This window comes from Chrysochloris asiatica, unplaced genomic scaffold (genome assembly GCF_000296735.1).
Source record: "Chrysochloris asiatica unplaced genomic scaffold, ChrAsi1.0 scaffold00057, whole genome shotgun sequence".
Classification (NCBI taxonomy): domain Eukaryota; kingdom Metazoa; phylum Chordata; class Mammalia; order Afrosoricida; family Chrysochloridae; genus Chrysochloris; species Chrysochloris asiatica.
The window spans coordinates 4650787-4675656 of NW_006408575.1; the positions used below are offsets into that span (position 1 = coordinate 4650787).

The 24870-nt window shown below is 43.3% G+C and overlaps 1 protein-coding gene across 1 annotated transcript in view; it reads right to left on the minus strand.

Moving 5' to 3' along the window:
• Window positions 1–1521: 1521 nt before the first annotated feature.
• Window positions 1522–24870, minus strand: part of ANXA6 (annexin A6) — a 59580-nt gene continuing 36231 nt past the window's right edge. The window contains exons 20-25 of the mRNA XM_006863894.1: window positions 10881–10898; window positions 9844–9937; window positions 8639–8734; window positions 5819–5877; window positions 4803–4925; window positions 1522–1955 (exon numbers count right to left, since the gene is read on the minus strand). Of these exons, the coding sequence (XP_006863956.1) occupies window positions 1896–1955; window positions 4803–4925; window positions 5819–5877; window positions 8639–8734; window positions 9844–9937; window positions 10881–10898 (450 nt within the window). The 3' untranslated portion in view covers window positions 1522–1895. The remainder of the gene's footprint in view (window positions 1956–4802; window positions 4926–5818; window positions 5878–8638; window positions 8735–9843; window positions 9938–10880; window positions 10899–24870) is intronic.

Sequence of the window (24870 nt, forward strand, 5' to 3'; positions counted from 1 at the left end):
TCCCCTTGGCTACGTCTCCTGAAGACACTTTCATTTTAAATAGCCAACTGACTTCCTGAAAATGATGTGCAGAAACCATCTTGGGGACCAACCACCTATCGGGTTTTACAGGTGACTATCAGTCAGGCATTGTGCTGAGCACTTTCATGCATTGTCATTTTTACTCCACAAGGCTAAGATGGATAGAATAAGATGACCCATTTGAGAGACAAGGAACCTGAAGCTTTGAGAGGTTAATATGTTTATGGTCAAACTATTAGTGGCAAGAGTCAGGCTTCCAGCTCTTTCTCATTTTGTTAATTTATCCTTTAGTAACAGTTAAATTAAATTGGACACAGTCCCAAAAAAGCTCTCAGCTGACCCTCATGGGGTGTGGGCTCAGGCTCGCAGGCTGAAGAAGAGAAGGAAGTAGAGAAGGCATGATAAGGTCAGACTTCTTATTCTGGAGATGAAGACAAGCCTCTTTAAAAAATTGCTGGATCCAACCCTTCACTATGCAAAGGGAGAAACTCGGGCCCGTCACAGAAAAGGGCTTGTCCCAGCTCCTAGTGGGAGTGACAAGAGCAGACCTGGAACTCACCCAACTCCCCTGGCAGTACTCTGCTATCCAGGTACTGCAACAAGCACACCCTCAATGGTGCCACACTGGTCTGGTCGGCCAGGAGGGAAGCAGAACCTTCTAGCCAGTAGGCACCTTCTTTGTCATGGTCACTGGACAATTGTAGGTCTAAGTCACAGGCCAGAAGCAGAGCTTGGAGGAGGGAAGACAAGCAACTGCAATTGAGCCTACTTGCTTATCAGTGACCTTCATGACGTTGAAATTTGCCAGGGGTCTCCCCAGATCTCGATTGCATCTGGTGCCCTTGAAGAGTTTAAAATAGGAAGTCTGGGGTTGATTGTAATGGATAAAAGGCACATAGACTTGCCCAGGCAACTGGAGGGGAGAGGGGAGAGAGGGAACCCTACTACATGCAGAATAGGACTGGCCATACCTTCCCAGACTTGCTGTAAACTCAGCCTCAACTCGGGCTTCCCAGGAAACATCTGGGAACAACTCAACTTCTGGGCAGATGTAATCACCTCTCATTCCAGTGGGGAATATCCAGGCTGCAGGATGTAGGGAGAAGGCAGAGGCCCTCAATGGGAATGTGTTCATGAGTTTATGTCTCTCTTTTTATTAGTTTTCAAAGAGAACAGGTGGAACAGGGAATGTGTTAAGAGGCACATTTTAGAATGTCAGTGCTGGAAGGGAAACCAAGACTTTTTATACATAAGTAGGAACTGCAGGAGAGAGGGGGATTGACCAAGGTTGAAAAGTGAGTGAGTAGCAGATGTAACATTTGAACCCCAGTACCCTGACTAGTGCTCTGGAACAACCTGGATGAATGTGGGTGGTAAAATGGGGTGAGGGCAATTGTCAGTTTGCCTGAAGATATTTTACTTCTCCCATCCCACCCAGTACACTCAATTGGAACTTACCACATTGGCACACTCCCCCATTCAAAGTATACACAACACTCATTTTACAGAGAAAGGCTCAGTATGTTTTTGGATTTGACAATGTCCAACCAGGGCAAAGGCTGTGGCAAGGGATGGAAGCTGGAGAAAGGTTGAGGAGGCAGATGGGAAGTAGATGTGGGCAGGGTCTGTGGCTATGGCTCTTCAGCTGCTCAGGGATGTGCAGGAGTGACGGTACTGGGCTAGGTACTGGGCCTCCCTGGCCCGTGGGCGTGGGTGCCTTTCCTAAGCCCCAGATGAAGGTAAGAACCCAACCCTAACCCCTCCCTCCCAATCCTGCCCCTTCCGTGGTCTCTGGAGGAGGAGCAGTCAGGCGTGGTCATGGCAGCTGGGACTGTTGACCAGCTCTCAGCAAAGGTGCCACCAAAGCCGAGGTCCTAGTCCTCACCACCACAGATTGCCAGCAAGGCCTTCAGGAAGTCTCCAGAGGTGTCACTCTGGCAGGAGAAAAGGGAGGACACAGTGAGTGAAAACAAGGGCATGATCCCAGCAGATGACACCCACTCTTCCCAGCTGCCTGTCAGCCTGGACGTCTCCTTGGGCCCCTTCAACCACCAACATAGTTGTCACATAGAGGTCATGGGGATCTTCCTAACACATAGATGTGACTGTATTTCCTGGTTATCCTTAGGAAAAAGTCTTAGCTCTAAGCCTGGCATCCACGGCCTTCTGAGATCTTGCCCTGTGGATCTCTGCAGTTTTACTTCCTGGGTTTGCAGACCTCTTGCTTTCCCAGGGCATCTTGCTTCTCTTTCTACTTTTACTCTACCAGGACTTCTGCTCAGCATGCCCTCTGCACGTTCCCAAATCCCACCTACCCTTAGGTGTCCTCTCTCTTTCCTGCCTCAAAAGAAGTGAATTCCCACCTTCCTGGGATTTAGTACTACTTTGCCAATATACTTCATTGTTTTTGCCACATTGTATTATGCTGTTAAGTACTGCTGAGTAGGTTTCAACTCATAGAAATCTTGTATTGTGTTTCCAAGGAGCAGCTGGTGAGTTTTGTGATTCAAACCCACCTTGTGGTTCAGTATTACAGGTCTCCTTATTTAAGCATACACACGGAGCACTTACTGGGTACCAGGCCCTTGCTAAGAATTTATATGAACATCTTGGTGTTCATGTAAATTACAACATGTAGGGCTGGAAGGCTAGGCTTCCTCCCATATGGTATGGTCCTATCCTTTGGAAGGACTCCTGTCATTTACATGTGGTGGTGGTGGTGGTGGTGGTGGTGGTGGTGGGGGTTGCGTGCTGTGGAGTTGCTTCTGACTCATAGCGACCCTGTATAGGACTTCTGAGGCTGTAAGTCTTTACAGGAGCAGAAAGCCTCATCTTTCTCCTGCAGAATGGCTGGTAGTTTAGAACTTATGACCTTGAGTTTAGCAGCCTGACTCTGGTAACCACTACATTACCAGAGTGCCTTCATTTACATAGAGTTATTATTTTCATAGTTATTATGTTTATAAATCATCAGTGCTCATTATACACAATTCACACCAAAGGAAAGATTATACTATAAAATGTTCCTGGTAATGTAGTGGTTACCAGAGTCATCCCTGACTCCTAGTTCCCTAAATCAAGAGTTAGCCCCTGTACCCAGTGTCTTATGTGGTTTTCTAGTGATATCTGTGCATAGACAAGTACGTGGGTATAAGCCATGTTCCGTTTCTACACAAATGGATGTAACCCATGGGTGTAAGCCAAGTACGTGGGTGTAAGCCATGTTCCGTTTCTACACTAGTCATACTGTTCAGGTCCATGCTTTTTGAACTTAGAGAAGATTCCAGATTAGCACACAGAGAAGCTCATCCTCTTTTTCATGGACATATAATATTCCATCATAAGGGTAAACTACAATTTATTCGACTCTGCATGGGGGTTTCCAATTTTTTGCTACAACAAACAATGCCGGCATCCACGTTTCTTTACATGTCTTTGGGAATATGTGTGGCTATGTCTGTAGGATACATCCCTTCAAGTATAATTATTTCTACTTGTGACAAAAGTGTGCACACTTTCAATTTTCAAACTCTCAAGTTGCTCTGTAAGATGTGCTCCCAGGAGACATTCCCACCAAGTCTGCATGAGATTGCCTGTTTCCCCACTGCCCGGCCAGCCAAGTACAACATCACACTTTCAAATCCTGATCAGTCGCAAAATAAAATAAAATAAAATAAAATGGGCTCTGTGATGTGAGTGGGAGGAATCGTGTACAAAGGTCATATAGTGTGGGATTCCATTTATATGCAATGCCCCAAATAGGACAATAGATTTGTGGTTGCCTGGGACTGTGGGGTGGGAATAGGTAAATAGGAGTGTGAGGGAACTCAGTGTGATGAAACTATCTTGATATTAGAATGTGGTGATGGTTGTACAACTCAGTAAGTAAACATACTACAAAATCAGCACCTGCCATATATGAATTTGAAGGTATGTAACTCTTGCTGTGGCGCTGTAGGATCAACACTGGACTGTGAACCACAAGGTCAGCAGTTCAAACCCACCAGCTGCTCCTCGGAAACCCTATACAGGGACTCTATGAGTTGGAACTGACTCGATGGCCCTTAACAACAACAACCAGTATACCTTTATGGTATAAAAATAGGTGAATTGATGAAATATAAAATATAATAGTTATTTTTAAAAGCCAAAAAGGGGATGACGGCTTTTGTTTTAATCTGTACATCTTTAATTCTAAATAAGAGTAAGTCATGCTTTATGCTTTTCCAAAAAATTCACACTTGTATTTCTTTTTTGTGTGTGAAGGAGACATTCATGTCCTTCAATTAGAAGTGACATGGGGGGAAGGGTTGTCTCAGGTCAGACTAGACTACAACTAGTAACAACATATGTATAACAGGGAAACTAGCCCTTTGCCTGCTTTTGGCTAATGCATCTTTTGACCTTTCGTCTTTGAGTACAGCAGTTTTGCCTTGCAGAAACCTCTGATTTGCCGTGTAGAGATTTTTCATTGTAGTTTTATCTGTTTATGATTCTTGTGTCTTGAGTAGAAAGGGCAGCCACATTGAGATGATTCAAAAACAATTTTTTTCCCCTCAAATTATCAATTAGTCCATATTGTGGGTTCATATTTTAGGCTGAAATCTTTGACCCATATTACTTTTATAAATTTGGTGATGAGGCAGGTCGCCTATTATTTGGCAATGTCCTGGCTGTTCTAAGAAACTGGGAACAAACATTTCTAATCTTATGTCAGAGACCTGACACTAACCCCTCACCCACTGCCCTCTAGTTCCTCCCCAGCCCAGTACTCTCCTCACCTCAATGGTTTGGTGCAATGATTTGTCGTATTTCTCAATGAACTCCCGCCGGATGTTAAGCAGGTCGATTTCACTCCGGGAGACCATGATCCTGGTGAGGGTTTTCTCATCTGTGCCAGCACCCTGGTGGAGCAGAGTGACAGAGAGATGGGCGGGGAGACAGAGCCCAGTCAGGCCAGAAATAGTGGGTGTCCTTCTGCTGCTCTCCCTGTGTCCTTTCAAAACCCCGGTGGGATATTCCACCTCTGTCTTCCACAAATAATCCTGAGCAAGACTCCCCAGGGCTAACAGTGGCCAGATGTTCAAGCTCTACCTCTGAGACTTAAGAATCATGATAGCAAGGACCTATTTTTAGGGTTCCCAGGCCTCAGTCTCTTCCTCTATTAAATGAGGACACTGCAACTACCTCGAAGGATCTTGTAGGATCCTCACATAGGCCAACTATGTTCAGAGCAGTTAAGTACCTGACACATGGTGAATGTTCCACAAATAGTCATCATGATTAGGGTCTCATACTTATTCACAAATGGCTTGCCTGTGCTTTGTCAGCAACTGAGACTCTAGTTGCTGGGCTGAGGGGTGGCTGTGTGGCCTCAATTTTTAGAAAGAGCAGGGCTACTCCTAGAGCTGAGTCCCTGCTACCTTTCATGATCATTTGTCATGGGCCCTTAACCCTGTGTCTTTGCTTAACACTGTGAGAGTGCAGAGGGCAGGGACTGAACAGGGTTCTCTCAACTTCAGGATTTTAGGCCAGATAATTCTTTGTTACATGGGACTATCCTGTGGATTACAGGATGTTAATTTAAGCAGCACTCTACCCACCAGATGTTAATAGCACCCTCAAGTTGTGACAACCAAAAATGTGTCCAGATATTTGTAAACATCCTCTGAGGCAGATGCTGGCTAATATCAAGAGGGTAGACACAATAGTCCCTGAGCCAATCTGGTAAGACAGGTATTTGTGTCTGTGTGTACAAAGTGTTTGAAGGGAAAGAAACAAAGGAGTGTTCTCTTACCTTCATGGATTTGTAAAGTTTGTCGGCAAAGAAGAGAGGCTTGTTCTTGACACTTTGAACTAGTAGACAGAGAGAGGAGAAAGGTGCAGGGACCTTGGTCAGAGGATGGGCTCCCAAACCCCATCTCATCTCCACCTTTGTGGACTCAGGGGCTATACTTTCTCTTCCCTTGCCAAAGCCTCCTCTGGCTCTTCCTTTAAAGGACTGACTCTCACTTGGTTGCATCTGTTAACCCAGGTTAATAGAAGATTCACAGAGAATAAACCCCTGGTGCACCCAAGTTCAAAGTGTGTGGGAATCACTAGAGAAGCTGATTTAAACTCAGGCTCCACTCTGGAGGCTCAAATTCAAGAGCTACTTAGAGCACTGATTCTCAGAGTGTGGTCTCGCCTAGCATCAGCATCACCTGGGTTTTAACTTGCCCTCCAGGGGGAGCCAGCCCTGGATGGCCATCTCCTCCCAGTTCACCTGGGATTTTCCTGTTTTTTAAGAAATAAAAGTCTCACACAAGCTATGATGGTGGGTAATTGTACTCCAGTGCCCACTAACAGTAACAAATCTGAACCTCTGGGTTGGTATAATTTAAAGCACTGCAAAAATTTCTGGGGCTGAGTGTTACCCCAGGATCTGTACCTAAACAAAACAAAACAAAAAAAGCTACCTGCTGTTGAGTCCAACTTCTATCAACCCCATAGGGCATAGCAGAACTGCTCCACAGGGCTTCCTAGACATTCCTGTCATGTCGGCAGCTCCTGAACACACACACACACACACACACCCCATTCCCAAGCCTTCCTCAAGGCCTGGGTTCTCTAGCTCTCCTCAGGTGCTTGATTTCAAAGCTCCAAAGCCTCAGGCAGCCCAGGGAGAAGCAACCAGGTAGGAGTACAAGAGAACCAGAAGGACTAGGAACAAACATCTCTATGAGGAGGGGCCGAGGCTGAGGCCTGTGGCAGGCTCAGGTACCCCGCAGGAGAGACCACATCCTGAGGTCCCTTCCTCTGCTCCTCATGTAGCTTCCCACGACCTCCCAAAGCACAATCAGCCTCCTTAAGCTTGAAAGCCAAGGATCCTGGTACCTCAATTCCCTTGCTCCCCATTCTCTCAACAAACTGCAAACTCCTTTGTGCCTTCTGTCCTCCCAGCATGGATGTGTTTCCCCTGTCTACTAGTTTTACCTACAAAGCCCATCCCATCCTGTAAGACTGAGTGACATTCATGGCCCCACTCAGGCCTCCCCTAACTCCAGAAGGTTAGGGAGCAGAAGGACAGAAATGTCTCTCCCCTGCAACCAACCCGACAAGCTTTCCCTAGAAACTGGAGCCCAGGCCATCCTCCACAGTCTCCTAGTGCTTGCTGTGGATGGCATGTGTGTAAGTACATGTGTGTGCACACACTCAAGGTGGGAAAAGAGGAAGAGGGAGAAACACAAAGTGAGCAAACTTTGCGTGTCCTGAAAGATCGATTACTTTGGTGATTTAAAGCATGAACTTTGGACTCACACAGCCTCTGGTTTGAGTCCGGGCTCCATCACTTAATCTCCAAATGAGACGATAATAGCATTCAACCAAAGCTACGTGTAAATAACTTAACACAGGGCCTGCCTGGCAGAACAGGATAATAAAAGCTACCCTTGATCCAGTATGTACTATATGCCAGGCACTGCTCTAAGTGTCTTATGTAAAATTAACTCAGTCAGATCTCACAAAAATCTACCCTACAGTGTGGAAACAATGATCTCCATTTTTACAGTGGAAGAAACTCAGCCACGGAGTTTTTGTGACACAGAGCTAGTAAGTGGCAGAGCAGGGATTTTAACCTAGACTCTCTGCTTTTAACCACTATGAATGTTACCTCCTAGATAGTGCTCCTCAGTGGTAAAGGCCCATTCAATGTTACTAAAGGGACTTTGAAAAGTCCATGGAAAAATTCCATTATCTTTTAATAACATTTTTCCGTGAACTTTTAAAAGTCCCTGTTGTAAATAATATTACCATTCTTTCTTAAACTAAAACATTTTCCCCCACACGTTGCTGTTGTTGTTAGGTACCATCGAGTTGGTACTGACTCATAGCGACCATATGCACAGAATGAAACACTGCACAATCCTGGGCCAACCTCACTACCATTGTCACACTTGAGCCCATTTTTGAGCCCATTGATATTAACATCTTTGAAATTAGGATGTGTCTTATTATGGATGGCAAGTATGTGTAAACCTATCTTCCACTGTCACCCCTTGGTAAGATTTAAAAACAGTGCATTTTACAGAACATAAGAAATGAATAATAATGAATACTAACTAAAACCAAGTTTAACCCCAGTTCTCATCTGCTTATTCATTTTCACACATGGGGAAATATATACCCAAAAGGGGAAAAGATTTATTCAAAAACTCAAGAACCCAAACTATAAAAAAAATTTAAATAACCACAGAGATTTAGGTTTTGGGAAGAGGAGAGGCTGTGTGTGTTTGTGTGTGTGTGTGTGTGTGTGTGTGTGTATGTGTCTGCACGCTCTGGTTGTGCATGACACTACAGCCGCTACCCTACCTGCCACCACCTTTCTGGTTATGTCTCCAGGGAGAGTCATTTCTGACTATGTTCTGCAGCCTGGAATAAGTCCTCATGAAGCTCCCCCACAAGCACACACCTGGCAGGCCCACTGGAGCTGATGAGTGTTAGTATTCACTTCCCAGGACTTCTCACTAGCTTACAAAGAAGCTGCTGATGTTACATTTTTCCAGAAGTCTGGCCAAATTCCTGGTGGTCCAGCACTTTCTCTTTCCCTCCAGTCACTTCCCTTGATCCTGCCACTTACCAATGGCCACGAAGGCATCCCGAACGTCCCCAGACATCTCCTTCTTGATGGTGTGCTCCACATCATAGTTGGTCATTTTGATGAACTCCTGGAAGACTAACCCCAAAGAAACCCCAGAAGTAGGGGATAAGCTCTAGTTCTGGGAGAGGGGGAAGGTCACCCCTCCTATGTCCTACCCAGCTCCACCTACTGGCTATGTCCCAGGAAAGTAGAAAAGAGTGGGATCACCGTGAGAGAATGACAGCATGGGGCTTGGCCACCCCAACCTCAAGGCTGCCTCAGATTCAGCCAAATCTGTGACAAGTCAGAGACCCCAGCCCACATCCCAGCCTGGTCAATTGCCCCTGGGCCTTGGACAAGTTCTAGGAACCCAGGCTGGAGCAGTAGAAGGAACATGTGTCCTAATCACAGCTCTGCTCCTGGCTGACCGAGTGACCCTGGGTGAACCCCTGTCCCTACAGAGGCCTCCTCTTCCTCTTTGCCAAATATGGATGGAGATTAATGCACATACTCATCATGATAACATGAAGAAGCACTGACTACATGTCAGGCATTGTGCTGAGAGCTTTATATTATGTTTTTTGTGTCCCCATAACAATCTTATAAGATAGGAATGAAAATCCCAATTTACAGATAAGGGAATTAAGGCAGAGAGGTTCAATCAGGTGCCCAAGATTCCAAGGCTGGTGACTCAGGGATTCCAGTCAAAGCATCCTGGCTCCCAAGCCCACACTTTTAGCCGCTTATGCGAAAACACCGCAAGCATTTTACTGAAAAGTGCCAGATAAATACATGTTATAATGGCAACGTCTCAGTGGAAAGAGCACTTTCGAATCACCTCCTGGTCAAGGCCACTGTACGCAGGGATGACTGTAGGTGTGGATGCCTGTGGTTCACAGAAATGCATGTGATCCTGATACCATCATTGCGCATTTCCTTGTTCCCAGCCGCCATCACTAATGGGTCATGAGCCTCACAGTCGTCTTCACACTCCATGATCAATCAGCCCAGCAGAACTGGTCTTTGAGCTGAAGGTAGTTGGCAGACTTGGACACAGAGCCAGAACTCGAACCCCACCAGCCACAATACTGGGTAAACAATGGGTAGGTGGGCACTTGGCAACCTCTTGTCACAGAAATTAGAGACTCTTATCCAATTTGGAGCCATTTCTGCTAAACTGGGAAGGGGAAGGGATCAGGCCTCACCTCTCCGGAGGTGCGGATAGCTGCGGGTGCACAAGATGGTCATGAAACGTGTCTCCATGGAAGTTTTATCTCCACTGGAAGTGTCTGCTATTTCCTGTAGGGCCCAGGTTGGGGCAAGGATTTGGAAGGGAAGACACAAGAAAGCCTCAATTACCACGCATTCTAATACCTTTGCCTGGGCTGAGACTTGCCCCTTCTTCCTTGCCCAGCCTCCACATTCCCCTCTCCATTCCCAGGGCCCTTCCACCCTGATCTCAGGCCCAACAGGCTCTAGATGCACAACTTCAGTGCTTCCTCCATCCTCAACCCTCTCTCAATGCTCCAGGGAAGTGTGTATGGTGGGGGTTGGGGCGGGGGGTGAGTGGGGGGGGGGGGAGGCAGACATGCCTTATTTTAACACACCATATGCACAATGAAGCTTCAAATAGTTTGTGGAAAAACCCCATTCTCTTTCAATTCCATTTTCCCATGAATTTTTTGATACCCTTATCCTCTAGCCAGCTATTTGTTCTATTTGTCAATGCCATTGAGTTAGTTCTGACGCATAGCGACACTGTACAGGATTTCTGAGGAATGGGTTTGATTTACCCTGACAGTAAATTTCCTCTTAAAATGCACTCACTTTAATGTAAAAAGACAGTGAATCACTGTAAAGGGAGATACTAAGTAGCTGGTGGAGTCCTGGAGTGGCAAAGTCATTTGAACAGCAAGGTTGGTGGTTCAAGCTCACCAGCTGCTCCTCAGAAACTCTATACAAGGTTGCTATGGGTCTGAACTGAATCAAAGACACTTAACAACAACAACATTAAGTAGCTGGTAGTTTGTAACACATTCAGGTAAACAACTTCCACTTAGGAAACACTTGCCTGGTCCATTTCTTACCCAGCAGGGTCCTTACAGAGCCCTGAAGGGGAGAGAGAGAACACACACAACAAGCCCCTAAATCATGGCCTTATTCTGCCTGGCTCAACCCAGAGGCTCAGCTAGACCTCCCTCAGAGGGAGCATCAAAATCCATAAAAGGAAGTGGGCACTCACCAAAATTTCAGCAGCCACCTGAGAGCAGGGCAGAGATGGGAGGAGAGAAGAGAAAGCAAGAGTCAGAGGAGGCCTGGCAAGTTTGGCTGTGGGAGTTAGGGGTGCAGGGTGAGGGGCCTGGCTCAGGGCGGCAGAGGTCCTAAGAGATCCCAAGAAAACTTGAGACCATAGTCCATGCAGGAATGAGGGTAAAATACCTTCCCAAATCTCTCTTAGGACGGAGGTCAAAATGGAGCAAAGGTCTGAGAGTGCCTGTTAAGTTGTTGTTAAGTACCGTGGAGTCTGTTCCGACTCATAGTGACCCTGCACAGAGTTTCCGAGGCTGTAAATCGTTACGTGAGCAGAATGCCTCATCTTTCTCCCGCAGAACCGCTGGTAGTTTCGAACAGCCGACCTTGAGGTTAGCAGCCTAATTCGTAACCACTATGCTACCAGAGCTCCTTGAGAGTGCCTACAGGGGGTTTAACTGAGGGTGAGGGCAGGACACAGGAACGAGGAAACATACCCTTCACATCAGGTAACCTAGGGCAGGCTCCAGACCTCAGTTAGTTTGTTTGAAAACTGGTAGAAATCATCTCTCTCACTTCCCTACAGAGTTGCTGAGACAAGTGCAAAGTTCTCTACACCAGATAACATTCAGAGCTGGAAGGGACCTCAGGAGATTGTCATCTGACTTCTTGTGTCAGACAGGAAAGCTGAAGCCTGGAGGGGAGGTGACTGACCTGCAGTCACACAGCTAAGCAAAGTCATTTTCCAAGGGTTAATTTTAATTGTTGCATTCTGCAGAGCACAAAATTCTCACTAGAACAATATTTTGTTAGGCAAGTAGCTGCGACTTAGAATGCCTGGCAGTAAAATGCAGCCAGCCCTCATCTACCTTAGGCTGAGCCTCACCTGTGTCTTTGTTCCTGAACCTCTGCTGACCACTTCATTCTACCAGATAGGTTGAAACAAATCTCTTTGTAAAGCTCAGGATGACTTTCTCCTTTGGAAATCTTTGCCCATTATAGCTACTGGCAGTGTCAACCAAAAGTTGATTCAATGCACATAATGTTTGAGCAAGCAATAGTGCTAAGAATATGCCCTAAAGATACACTGACAAAAGTATTCCAAGATATAACATACAAGGTACTCACTGTAGCATTTTGTGTAATGGCAAAATATTTGGAAACCACCATCAGTAGATGACTTATAAACAGACTCTTGTTCTCCCAACCAATGGAAATCCACACAATTGTTTAAAAGAATGAGACAAAGCTACAAATTCTGGGAGATAATTTCTGTTTAAATTACGTAAAGTACAGTATACTGTAAAAAGATGGTGCTGTAGGATAAGCACTAGACTTCTAACTGCGAAGTAAACAGTTCAGAGCCACCAGCTGCTCCTTGGAAACCCTATATGGGGTTCGATGTCAAGCAGTTAGATTCTGACTCACGGTGATCATATGTGTTTCAGAGTAGAACTGTACCCCAGAGGCTCTTCATGTCTAAGAAGGTTCTTTTTATCTAGATTTTTTCAAAAGATTAATACACACTCAAGTTTTATGTTGGCGGAAAATAAGCAAGGAATTTCTCTAGAAGGATAGTTAAGAAACTGTTGACAATAAATCTCAGGGGGGAGAGAAGCTATGAGAAAAAACTTGCAATTCACTTTATTCCTAAAATTTTATTTGCATTTTCTCAACATGCAAATATTTCATTTTCCATTTTTTAATTATTAATTTTAATGTCAAATAAGAACTTTTAGGGCTACAGGATTATGGACTGGAGTCCTGGTGTGGCCCTGTATGATAAGCACTGGGACTGCTAACCTCAAGGTCAGCGGTTCAAACCCACCAGTTGCTGCTGGGAAACCTTATGTAGGAACTGCTTCAGTGGCACTTAACAACAGGATGATTGACTACCTCTGGATTTTACTTGTATTTTTCTACATTTTAAACCACTCCCCACCTCCCAAAAGAAACAACAGAAAAATAGCAAACAAACCCTACTGCCATTGAATCAGTTCCTGCTCACAGCATAGGGTGTCCATGGCTATAAATCTTTATCAGAGCAGGAAGGCTCATCTTTTTCCTGCAGAAATGCTGGTGTGTTTCAACTGTCAACCTTGCAGTCCTTATCCTACAGCACCACTGGGGATCCCTTTTCTATACTAAAAGCAACCTGTTGTTGTTAAGGGTCGTCAAGTCGGTTCTGATTCATAATGACCCTATATAGGGTTTCCAAGGCTGTAAATCTTTTCGAGAGGAGAAAGCTGAATCTTTTCTCCCTCAGAGGGGCTGATTAAGCTCGGCTCTCTCAGCAGAAACCATGCAAACAAGGCGGCAATGTGGAGACATATATAAAACCCCGAAAGAAAAAAAACCCGTCAACCAAGAAGCCTTTATTCAGCAAAGCTATCAATTAAATATGACGATGTAATCAAAACTTTCCAGGATAACCAGAAGCTAAGGGATTTTGTCAAAAGCCAACCCTGCACTACAAAACATCCTAAAGGGAGTTCTGTGGACTGAGAACCAACAAGAACAGACAACAACCAGAAACTGACATACATGGCAGCACCTCCCAGAACAAAACAGACAGAAGGAGGAGTGGAGAACAGAACAAAACTATAAAACAAACTCAGAGAATCTGGGAGGTCAGTCTATGCTCAAAACGATTACAATGTGAAAGAAGGTTAACACATAGGAACAGAGATTCAGATGGTGAGAAGGTCAGGTAGATAAAATAGACTGCACTAAATGGAGGGAAAAGTTAATGAAATATAAGGTAACCATAGAAAATGAACACTTCACAACATACCAAGAAAATAAAAATCCAAGAAGAACATGGAAACATTAAAACTATGAAGAAACTCACAAGATAGAACACAAAAACCATGAACTCAGCACAGGATGACACGCAGAACAAAGAAAGCAGCAACACCACAAAAAACCACAAACATAATGGCAGCAATTAATCCATACCTATTGATAATTACACTGAATGTAAACGGATTAAATGCACCAATTAATAGACGGAGGGGGGGAGGGGTGGCAGAATGGATAAGAAACAAGATCCTTCAATATGCTGCTATCTGCAGGAGACACATCTCACACACAGAGACAAAAACATTAAACGTCAAAGTATGGAAAAAAGATACCAAGCTAATTGCAATAGAAAAAATGAACAGGAGTGGTAGCACTAATCTCTGATAAAATAAACTTTAAGGTAAAACCCAGCATAATAAATACAGATGGACATTATCTCATGATTAAAGAGACAATTGAACAAGATGACATAACCATAATAAATATCTACGCTCCCAATGAAAGCACTCCAAAATATATAAAGCAAACTCTAATAGATTTGAAGAAAGACATAGATGAATCTACAATAATAGTAGGTGATTTTAATACACCGCTTTCAAAAATGGATAAAACAACCAGAAAGAAACTTGACAAAGACACAGAAGAACTAAACAACATAATCAGCCAACTGGACCTCATAGATGTGTACAGAGCATTCAACCCAACAGCACAATACACATTCTTTTCCAGTGCACATGGAATATTCTTCAAAACAGACCATGTGGTAGGCCACAAAACAAATCTATATAAATTTACAAATATCAAAATACTACAAAGCATCTTCTTAGACCACAATGCTATCAAATTAGAAATCAAGAATAGAAAGACCAAGGAAATAAAGTCAAATACATGGAAACTGAATAACACCCTGCTGAAAAGTGATTGGGTAGTAGAAGAAATTAAATGTGAATTCAAAGTTCCTAGAAACAAATGAGAACGAAAACATAACATACCAAAATCTTTGGGACACGGTGAAAGCGGTGCTGAGAGGACAATTTATTGCAATAAATGCACACATCCAAAAAGGAGAAAGAACCCAAATTAACACATTAAAACAGCATATCCAACAATTAGAAACAGACCAAAAGAGGGAACCTAAGCCACCAAAAGAAAAGAATTAATAAAGATTAGAGCAGAAATAAATGAGATAGAAAACAAAAAAACTATAGAAAGAATCAACAGGACAAGAAGCTGGTTCTTTGAGAGGATTAACAAAATTGACAGACCATTGGCAAAACTAACAAAAGAAAAGAGGGAGAAGACACAAATAACATGCATTAGAAACCACATGGCTGTTGTCACAATGGAACCAAAGGAAATCAAAAGGATAATAACAGAAGACTATGAAAAGTTGTACTCCAACAAATTTGAAAACTTAGAAGAGATGGATACATTTTTAGATAAACATGACCTACCTAAACTTACATAGAGTGAAGTAGAAAACCTGAACAGACCCATAACAAAAGAAGAAATTGATCAGGTCATCAAAAACTACCAAACTAAAGAAGTCCAAGCCCAGATGGCTTTACTGGTGAGTCTACCAAACATTCAAGGAAGAGCTGTCACCAATTCTACTCAAATAATTCCAGAATATAGAAGTGGATGGAAAACTTCCTAATACATTTTATGAAGCAAGCATAACCCTCATACCAAATCCAGGGAAGGATGTCACTAAGAAAGAAAATTATAGACCAATATCCCTCATGAACATACAGGCAACAATTCTCAGTAAAATCAGAGCCAACAGAATCCATCAGCACATCAAAAGGATAATACATCATGATCAAGTGGGATTCATATCAGGGATGCCAGGATGGTTCAACATTAGAAAAACAAACAACTTAATCCACCATATAAATAAGAAAAAAGAAAAGAACCACTGATCATATCGATTGATGCAGAAAAGGTATCTGACAAAATCCAACATCCATTCCTGATAACACTCAACAAAGTAGGAATTGAAGGGAAATTCCTCAACATAATTAAGAGCATATATACAAAACCAACACCCTACATTACTATCAATGGAGAAAAAACTGAAAGCCTTCCCTCTGCGAACAGGAACCAGACAAGGATACCCTTTGTCACCACTCGTATTCAACATTGTGCTGGAAGTCTTAGCAAGAGTTATAGGGCAAGACAGGGAAATTAAAGGCATTCAAATTGGCAAACAAGAAATAAAACTCTATTTGCAGGTGATATGATCCTATACATAGAAAACCCCAAAAACTCAGTAAAAAAGCTGCTAGACCTCATTGGAAGATTCAGCAAAGTGGCAGGATATAAGATCAATATACAAAAATCAGTTGGATTCCTCTATACCAAAAACAATAGCACTGAAAAGGACATTAGAAAAGCAATACAATTTACAATTGCTGCCCAAAGGATGAAATATCTAGGAATCAATGTAACCAGACAAATAAAGGACCTATACAAAGAAAACTACAAAACACTACTACAAGAAACCAAAAGAGACCTACAAAAATGAAAGAATGTACCATGCTACTGGATAAAGACTTAACATTGTGAAAATGTCAATACTGCCCAAAGCAATTTACACATATAATGTAATCCCAATCCAGATTCCAACGACATTCTTCAAAGAGATGGAAACAACAATTACAAATTTTATATGGAAAGGAAAAAGACCCAGGATAAGCAAAGCACTGCTTAAGAGGAAGAATAAGGTTGGAAACCTCTCACTCACTGACTTCAATGAAAGATACATTGATCAATGAAACAGAATTGAGAATAGAGAAATTAACCGATCCACAAACAGCCAACTGATTTTTGACAGAGTACCTAAATATATCACATGGGGAGGGGATAGTCTCTTGAACAGATGGTGCTGGCAGAACTGGTAAGTGATATACAAAAGATTGAAACAAAACCTTTACCTCATGCCTAATACGAAAACCAACTCAGCATGGATTAAAGACCTAAATGTGAATCCCAGAATTATGAAGGCCATCAATGAAAAAATAGGGACAAATGTGAAGGCTCTAATTCAGGGAATACACAGACTACCAAACATTTTGAAAACTACACAAACAAAAGTAGGCAAAATAGATGACTGGGACATACTAAAAATTAAAAACTTATATGTATCAAAAGAGTTCACCAGAAGAATAAAAAGGGAACCTACAGAATGGGAAAAAATCTTTTGCAATGACACATCAGACAAGGGACTCATTTCTAAAATATACAGGAAACTACAACACCTCTACAAGAAAAAGACAAATAACCCAATTAAAAAATGGGCACAGGACATGAACAGGCATTTCACCAAGGAGGAGATCCAGGCAGTCAACAAATATATGAAGAAATGTTCACGATCACTAGCCATTAGAGAGATGCAAATCAAAACAATGAGATACCATCTCACATCAGCAATAACAGCAAAGATCAAAAAAGTACAGGACAATAAATGCTGGCAGGGATGTGGAGAGACTGGGATGCTCCTGCATTGCTGGTGGAATTGCAAAATGGTCCAACCTCTCTGGAAAGCAATATGGCGCTTCCTCAGAAGGTTGGAAATAGAAATACCATATGAGCCAGCAATTCCTCTACTTGGTATTTACCCACATGAAATATGAGCCATAAAACAAGTAGATATATGCACACCAATGTTCACAGCAGCACTATTTACAATAGTAAAAAGATGGAGGCAGCCAAAGTGCCCATCAATGGAAGAATGGATAAAGAAACTGTGGTAAATACACAAAATGGAATAGTATGCTACCTTGAAGAACAACAAGGAAGCTGTAAGCGATCACATAACATGAATGAACCTTGAGGACATTATGTTGAGTGAAATTAGTCAGTCATGAAAGGAGAAATACTGCGTAGGACCACTACTGTAAAAGACTAAGAAAAAGAACCTATACTAAAGGGGTAGGGGGGATTTTTTGCTGGTTACTGGGATGTGAGGGGTGAGGTGAGGCGAAGGAGGGGAAGGTGGAGCACAGGGTAGGGAATAGATTAGGGTACTTTGGGTGTTAGGGAGGGGGACAATACACAAGAAGGGGGTGGGGAATGGAAGAAAAAGGTGGATGGGAAAACAGGTAGGTTTGTATGGGCTAAGTGGGACAGAGGTAAATAGTGATGTATGCACAACCTTGGAACAACAGGACTCTGGGATACAGGGATTGAGACATGGTTGGAATGGGAGAAGAGGGGAAATAATGTTAAGATGCTTGGCTGTCTTTTGAATCTTGGTTTCCCTGGCATACCATTATTAAATAGACACTTGAGGGGGAGAGAAAGGAACAGCCAGGAATATCACCAAAGAAAGCTTGTAAATCTGCCTATACCTAAAATGGGGCTACAAAGTGCCCAGTGAAGGAGGCTTCCTGAAGAGCCTCTGCATTACATAAGACTATAGGTGGAATCCTAAACTCCATCCAGAATCTTCTGAGGTGGGAAATTTCCACTTGAAAGGACAAGCTGACCAGCCTGGAGTGGCTAGAAGAACAGAAGATAAAGATACTTCTCGAAAAAAAGACCGACAGGAAAAGTATAAAACAATAATGGCAGCCTGACTGACTACTAAAAACAAGCAAGTTACTTGCCCAGAAGACATCAAGGCAAGCGGTCGGGTCTCCTCAGGGCAAACCCCCTTCCAAGACTAAGACTCAACGGGAATACATGAGCAGACATGTGATCTGACTGGTGACCACGTTGATCACGGATACGGGGAAATGAGAGAAAAACAGCAATGAAGCTGCGAGCTACAAAACACTCCTGTGAACCCAGGTGAAGACCTGGTTGGCCAGCAGTTTGGCAAGATCTGGGGACTCCTGGGCCCAGAGTCAGTGACATAGCCACAGAACACTAGAGTGGAGAGTGAAACGTCCAGCTGAAAACAAGAGAGGTCATATGCACAAGAACACCCACATTTGTAGACAATACCACTTGACCTGACTTCAATGACTGGATGATCACAGCTCAATTAGAAGAAGAAAGAAGAGGGGAAAATTTGATGAGTTTGACCCACACCTATGGATGCAGTAGCTCAAAAGAGGGAACAAATCTTTACAGCGAGGATCATTCTCATCCCCTCAATACACAGAGTAGACAGGGATAGGCAAATTGGACATTGGCTACCCAAAATGGGGGTGGGGGTGGGGTAGGCGCTACAAAGGCAAGAAGTGACTGGCTGACAAGCTTTCAAGGAGCCTAGATCCAGAGGGTGTGAAGGAAGTTAGAATCTCCATTGAGTTGTAGCCAATCTGTCTGGGTGGGGCTGATGAAAGGCGATGTGGATAGCAGTCATGTTGTACAATAGTGAAAAATTACTATCAGGACTGACTGTGAGGGTTGGAAATGTAAAGGTAAGACGTTTTGTAGCAAAAGGAGGGCACTGGTTGACTTTGCAGTCCAGGAGCGGAGGGCCCTGGGACCATGAAGCGAGAAGAGCAGAGTTTGAGACCCTACCCAGAGAAGCAATGATGCCAGAGATGGAGGCAGAGACGATGACGTGGACAGATGGAGCGGCTGGGGACTTCCGACCCAGAGAAGGAGAGGGGCTGTGTGTTGACAACCAGGGGGCAGGCTTGCGGGGTGTACCATTTGGTTGGTTGATGATGCATGGAGGGGATTGTAACCATGTCAATGTAATGATACATGATAGGATGAATGTAAAGCTAATGTTCTCCCACGTCAACTATCACACAATTCACAATAAAACTTTTTTTTTAAAAAATGAGCAAACAGAAGATGACAGAAATGAGCCCATATAAGAGGGAGTTTTAATAAGTTCGTAGAAAAATTCCATTATCTTTCAATCCCATTTGAATATAGGAATTTTTCCACTAGCGTTTTGAAGCCTTCTTAGAGAGTGGGAATCCTTGTGGTGTAGTAGCTTCCTTAAAGAGTGTGGAAAACCCTAAGGGATATTCTATTACGTCCTTGTGGTTGTTAAGTGCTATCAAATCAGTCTTGCTGTGGCGTTGTGGGCTAGTGCGTCAAACTGCAAAGTCGTTTGAACTGCAAGGTTGGTAGTTCAGGCTCACCAGCTTCTCCTTGGAAACCCTTTACAGGGTCGCTATGGGTCTGAATCAACTTGATGGCACTTAACAACAACACCCTGTGTAGGGTTTCCGAGGAGCGACTGGGTGAGCGTGAATCGATGGCCTTGTAGATCAAACCGACCTTGTGGTCCAGTGCTTATCCTACAGCACCACATCAGGACTCCATTCTGTTTTACAGGGTTGCTACGAGTCAGAACTACATACTCCATTTAAAGATAGAGATTGTAAATTGGATTTCAAAATGTCTGTAGAACAAGCACTGGACTGCTAACTCTAAGGCTGATAGTTCAAACCCACTAGCTACTCCAAGGGAGAAAGCTAAGGCTGTCTGCTCCTGTAAAGATTTATAGTCTTAGAAACCCAGTTGAGGAACGCTATGAGGCAGAATCGACTTGATGGCAGTGGTTTTCGTTTGGTGGCTATATAGATAAGCATCCCTGGTAGCACACATAGTTTGTGCTTGGCTGCTCACTGAAAGGTTGGATGTTCAAATCTACCCAGCAGCACTGCTGAACAAAGGTCTGGGAAGCTACTTCCCAAAGCCCACTGCCACTGAGTCAATCCTGAGTCCCAGTGACGCTCTATAGGGTTGCTGAAGAGCCCTGGTACCGTAGTGGACATGAGCTGGGCTGCATCGAAACAAAACAAAACAACTAAAGTGCCAAACATCTTTCATTGATTCAGATCAGAGATTCTCAGACATATTTGTTTTAACAAATCATCTTTAGGACATGAACAGCTGTAAAATTTTTAAAAAGTCCTAGATTATTCAATATAGAAGCCTTTTCTTATTAGTCTAGCTACCTCAAACATAAATTAACTTGGGCAATTTCCTCAAAAGGCTAAGCAATAAGAATTACCATATGACCCAAAAATTCTACTTCTAGGGTATATTCCCAAAAGAAATGAAAAAAATACATTGTCACAAAAACTTGAATATGAATATTCATAGCATGATATCACAATAACCAAAAAAGTGTGGGTGTGTGCTGGGGCATCGGTTCTGACTCATAGCGACCCTATACAAGTTTTTTGAGGCTGTTGAGTGCCATTAAGTCACATCCGACCCACAGGACCCTATATACGGGAGCAGAAAGACTCATCTTTCTCCTGTGGAACAGCTGGTAGTTTTGAACTGCTGACCTTGAAGTTAGCAGCTTGACTCGTAACCAATACACTACCAGAGATCCTTGTAAACCACCTAAATACCCATCGGTTGATCAAAGGATAAACAAAATGTATTGTATCCACACAAAAGAATATTATTGGGCAATAAAAAGGAATGCAATACTGATGCTGCAACAGGATTGAACCTTGAAACATGACGGTGAGTCAAAGACCATCCAGAATAGGCCAATATAGAGACTCATAAAGTCGATTAGTGGTTGCCTAGGGCTGGAGGGGTGAGCGAGTACTCCAGGGTACGGGTTTCTTTTTGGAGTAATGAAAGCATTCTACGATTGGTTATGATGATGGTTGCACAATTCTGCGGATACACTAAAAACCAGAGAATTGTCCACTTCAACATTATGTAAATGATATCTCAATAAAGCTGTTCTATTTTTTTAAATCCTCAGGGGACTGAATTCTTGCTGCTGTTGAGTGATATCAAGTCACTTCCGACCCACAGGACCCCATGGTATAGGGTTTCCGAGCAGCTTTGGTGAAACTGAACTGCCGACCTTGTAGTTCAAACCAACCTTTAATTATCTAAGGAAGTAATCTAAGTAAATTAGCTCGTTAAAAATGACCACAAGTCTTCATTTTACTTTGGGTCTATAATAATGAAACCTGGAGTTCTGCACTACAAGGTTGGTTTGAACCGCAAGGTTGGTGGTTCAAACTCACCAGCTGTTTCTCAGAAATCCTATGCAGGGTCACGATGAGTCGGAACCAACTCGGCAGCACAGCAGCTATAAGGAAACCAAGCTGCAGAGTTAACTTCAACACATGCCAACCCCGTGAGTGTGAGAGTCGAACTGTGCACTACAGGGTTGGTTTTCAATATTGATCTTTCAGAAGCAGATCATTAGGTCTGTTTTCCAAGGTGTTTCTAGGTGGACTCAAATCTCCAGCCGCTGGGTTAGCAGGTCAGTGTGCTGACCATGTGTACCACCCAGGGACTACCTATAACTTGTTGTGAAGTGCTGTCAAGTCAGTTCTAACTCAAGTCCACTGCTTATCCTACAGTGCCACGCCAAGACCCCTCTATAATAACTATTGTTGTTGCCAAGTGCCTTTGAGTCAGTTCCAACTCACAGAGACCCTGCATAGGGTTTCCAAGGAGCAGCTGGTGGGTTTGAACAGCCAACATTGCAGTTAGCAGTCCAGTGCTTATCCTTCAGCACACACCAGGACTACCTATAACTTGAACCCTAAAAGTGAAAGGAGAAGTTACTAAAAATTACCCTGGGGCAATAGGTGAAAACCAGAACTGTCAGTCAACAGGGCGTATGTTCAATCCTATTAAATAACAGATCCAGACTTCAAGGTGTGTGAGAGTACCTTAGATGTCCCAGGTGAGACTCTACACTGCCTACTTAGAAAATACACCTTCTATTTTTGCACACATTTAAAAAAAATCCCCTTTCTATCTCTAGGAATTTATTCTAAGAAAATAATCATGAATGTGATAAAAAGAGTTGATTACACAGAAAAAAGCTAGTTAAGTAAACTATGATAAATTCATAAATGGAATGTTGTTATTGTTGTTGTTAAATGCCATCAGTTCCGTTCCGAACCACAGCGACCCTGCATAGGGTTTCCAAGGAGTCACTGGTGAGCCTGAAGCACTGACCTTGCAGTTCAAACAGCTTTGCAGTCTGGTGCATTAACCCACAAGGCCACACCAGAACTCCATAAATGGAATGTTGTTATGTTGTTAGGTGCCGTCGAGTCAGTTCTGACCCATAGCGATCCCGTATAGGGTTTCCAAGGAGCAGCTGGTGAGCTTGAACTACCGATCTTGCAGTTCAAACAACTTTGCGGTCTGGTGTATTAACCCACAGTGCCACACCAGGACTCCAAAATAGTACATGGTTATCAAATGATGCTGATTTAAAAAAATTATATTGAAAATACTCATAGTATATTGACTTTTAAAATATTATAAATCAGGAATCAATTTTTATATTGACAGAAAAATAGCTAGGATGAAATATTAACAATGCTATTAGTAGGTTGGATTTCTGGTGTGGATCAGCATTGGACAACAATCCACAAGGTCAGTGATTCAAACCCACCAGCTGCTCCTCGAAAAACCTATAGAGGGTCACTATGAGCCAGAACTGACTTAAAATCACGTAATCACAACAATTAGTTGGTTATGGACTTTTCTTTTTTGCGTATCCCTCATTTTGTAAAGTTTCTATATCTGAGTATGCGTTACTTGTGAAATAAGATATTTGTAGTTTTAAAACAAAATGAGTCCACATGAAGATCAAGGTTTAGCATCTATAAATCCAGAAAAGCATCTGAGTTGGGCAGAGCTCTGGCTCAAGGGGCCCTTAGTTATTTCTACCCTAGTGGTTCTCTCTCTTCCCTTCTCTCTTGCAAAACTGCAGACAGAGTGACCCCTAAGTGCCCTTCTCTCCCCCAGCACCAACTGGAACCACAGACCAGGCACCAAGCTGAAATGATCCCTGAAAGATGAATTTGTGGGGAGGTTTACTTGGGGTGAGATATAAGGAGGAATTATAGCCCTCCAACAGCTCAATGAGGCTGCTCACAGTATTACAGAATGAATGTCCGTTGAATGAATGAATTGTGCCACCTTGTGGCTAGGTTCCTAAAGTAGCCCACATTGCAGGTAAAATCCCATACATTTGAATGGAACCCTGAACTTCTGATAACCTATCTCAAAGCACAATTACCATCTAACTTGGAAGCAGCAGGAAACATTATTGTACTCAGCCTGGGATGTTAAATAGTACTAACAGAAGCTTGGGATCAGGCAGGTCTGAGTGCAGATATCACCACTGCCACTTACAAATTGTACTTGGGTAGGTTACAAGCTTCATTTTTCTCCAGTTTAAAAAAACAGGGAAGCACACGGTAAAGTATTGGAACAATGCTCAGCATATAGTGCATATCTTAATCATTTTATAATTGTTAGGTTGCAGTTAAGGTTTCTTTGAGCTCAGATAGTGTAAGATGCAATACCTTTCTAGTTGGTGGAGCTGGGAACAAACAGAAGCTAGTGCCTTGGTTCCGAGCTACATGTGCAATTTTGAACCTATCATCTATTATATTAAGGGGCAGGATTTGCAGTCTAGGCCATCTATGCGCAAACCATGGACACAGAGCTTTGGTGGGGGGTGGGGCAGGCAGAGGAGATGGACATGGGTCTGGCTACAGGGTGCTGGGAGTTGGACACAGGTCAATGGGGACAGTGCAGATGCCTTCAGCAGGGACCACCACAGAAAGTGGATTTGGAATTGTCCAGTCTTCATGAGAAGCCATTTCCAGACCTCAAGCTCACCAGCCTAAGGAAGATGGCAGAACCAGAGAAGTCAGGAGACCTCAGTTAGGAAGCCTCTACCCCATTAGCCATTCAACAAATATTTAGAGTACTGACTGTGTGCCGTTGTGGATATAGCTTTAAGCAAAACAAAGATCCCTGTCTCCAGGAAGCGAATGTTTTAGGCATCTCTCATGACAGTCTTTTCAACGTTGGTCCCATTTTACAGATTATAAAACTGAGACCTTAAGCACTTAGGCACCATTCCCAGCAAGTCCCGAGATTGACCCCTCAGGGTCTGTTCACCTGGGCCAGTGATTAGTTGTGTGATCTTTCAGAAGTCATTCACTGTTTCTGGGCCTCAGCTTTCCCACAGAATTATGAGGGGTTTGACTTAGAATGTAAAGTCCCTTCCAGCTCTGATGATCCAGGGGTCTAGGCTTACTCTTTGCACAGGAAATGCCCAGGGGCCAGCTTAAAAACTCCCAAGTCTCATTCTGAAAGCACTGAAAACTCTTATTTCTAAGGACAGTGGGGCCCAGAGGGCCCAAAGTGTTCTTGGCTAGCCTGTTAAAGTCACCAGGCCCCTGCCTGGAGCGCTGCTCACTCTCACAGAGCCAGGGCCTGGCATGGACAGACGTCCATTGGGT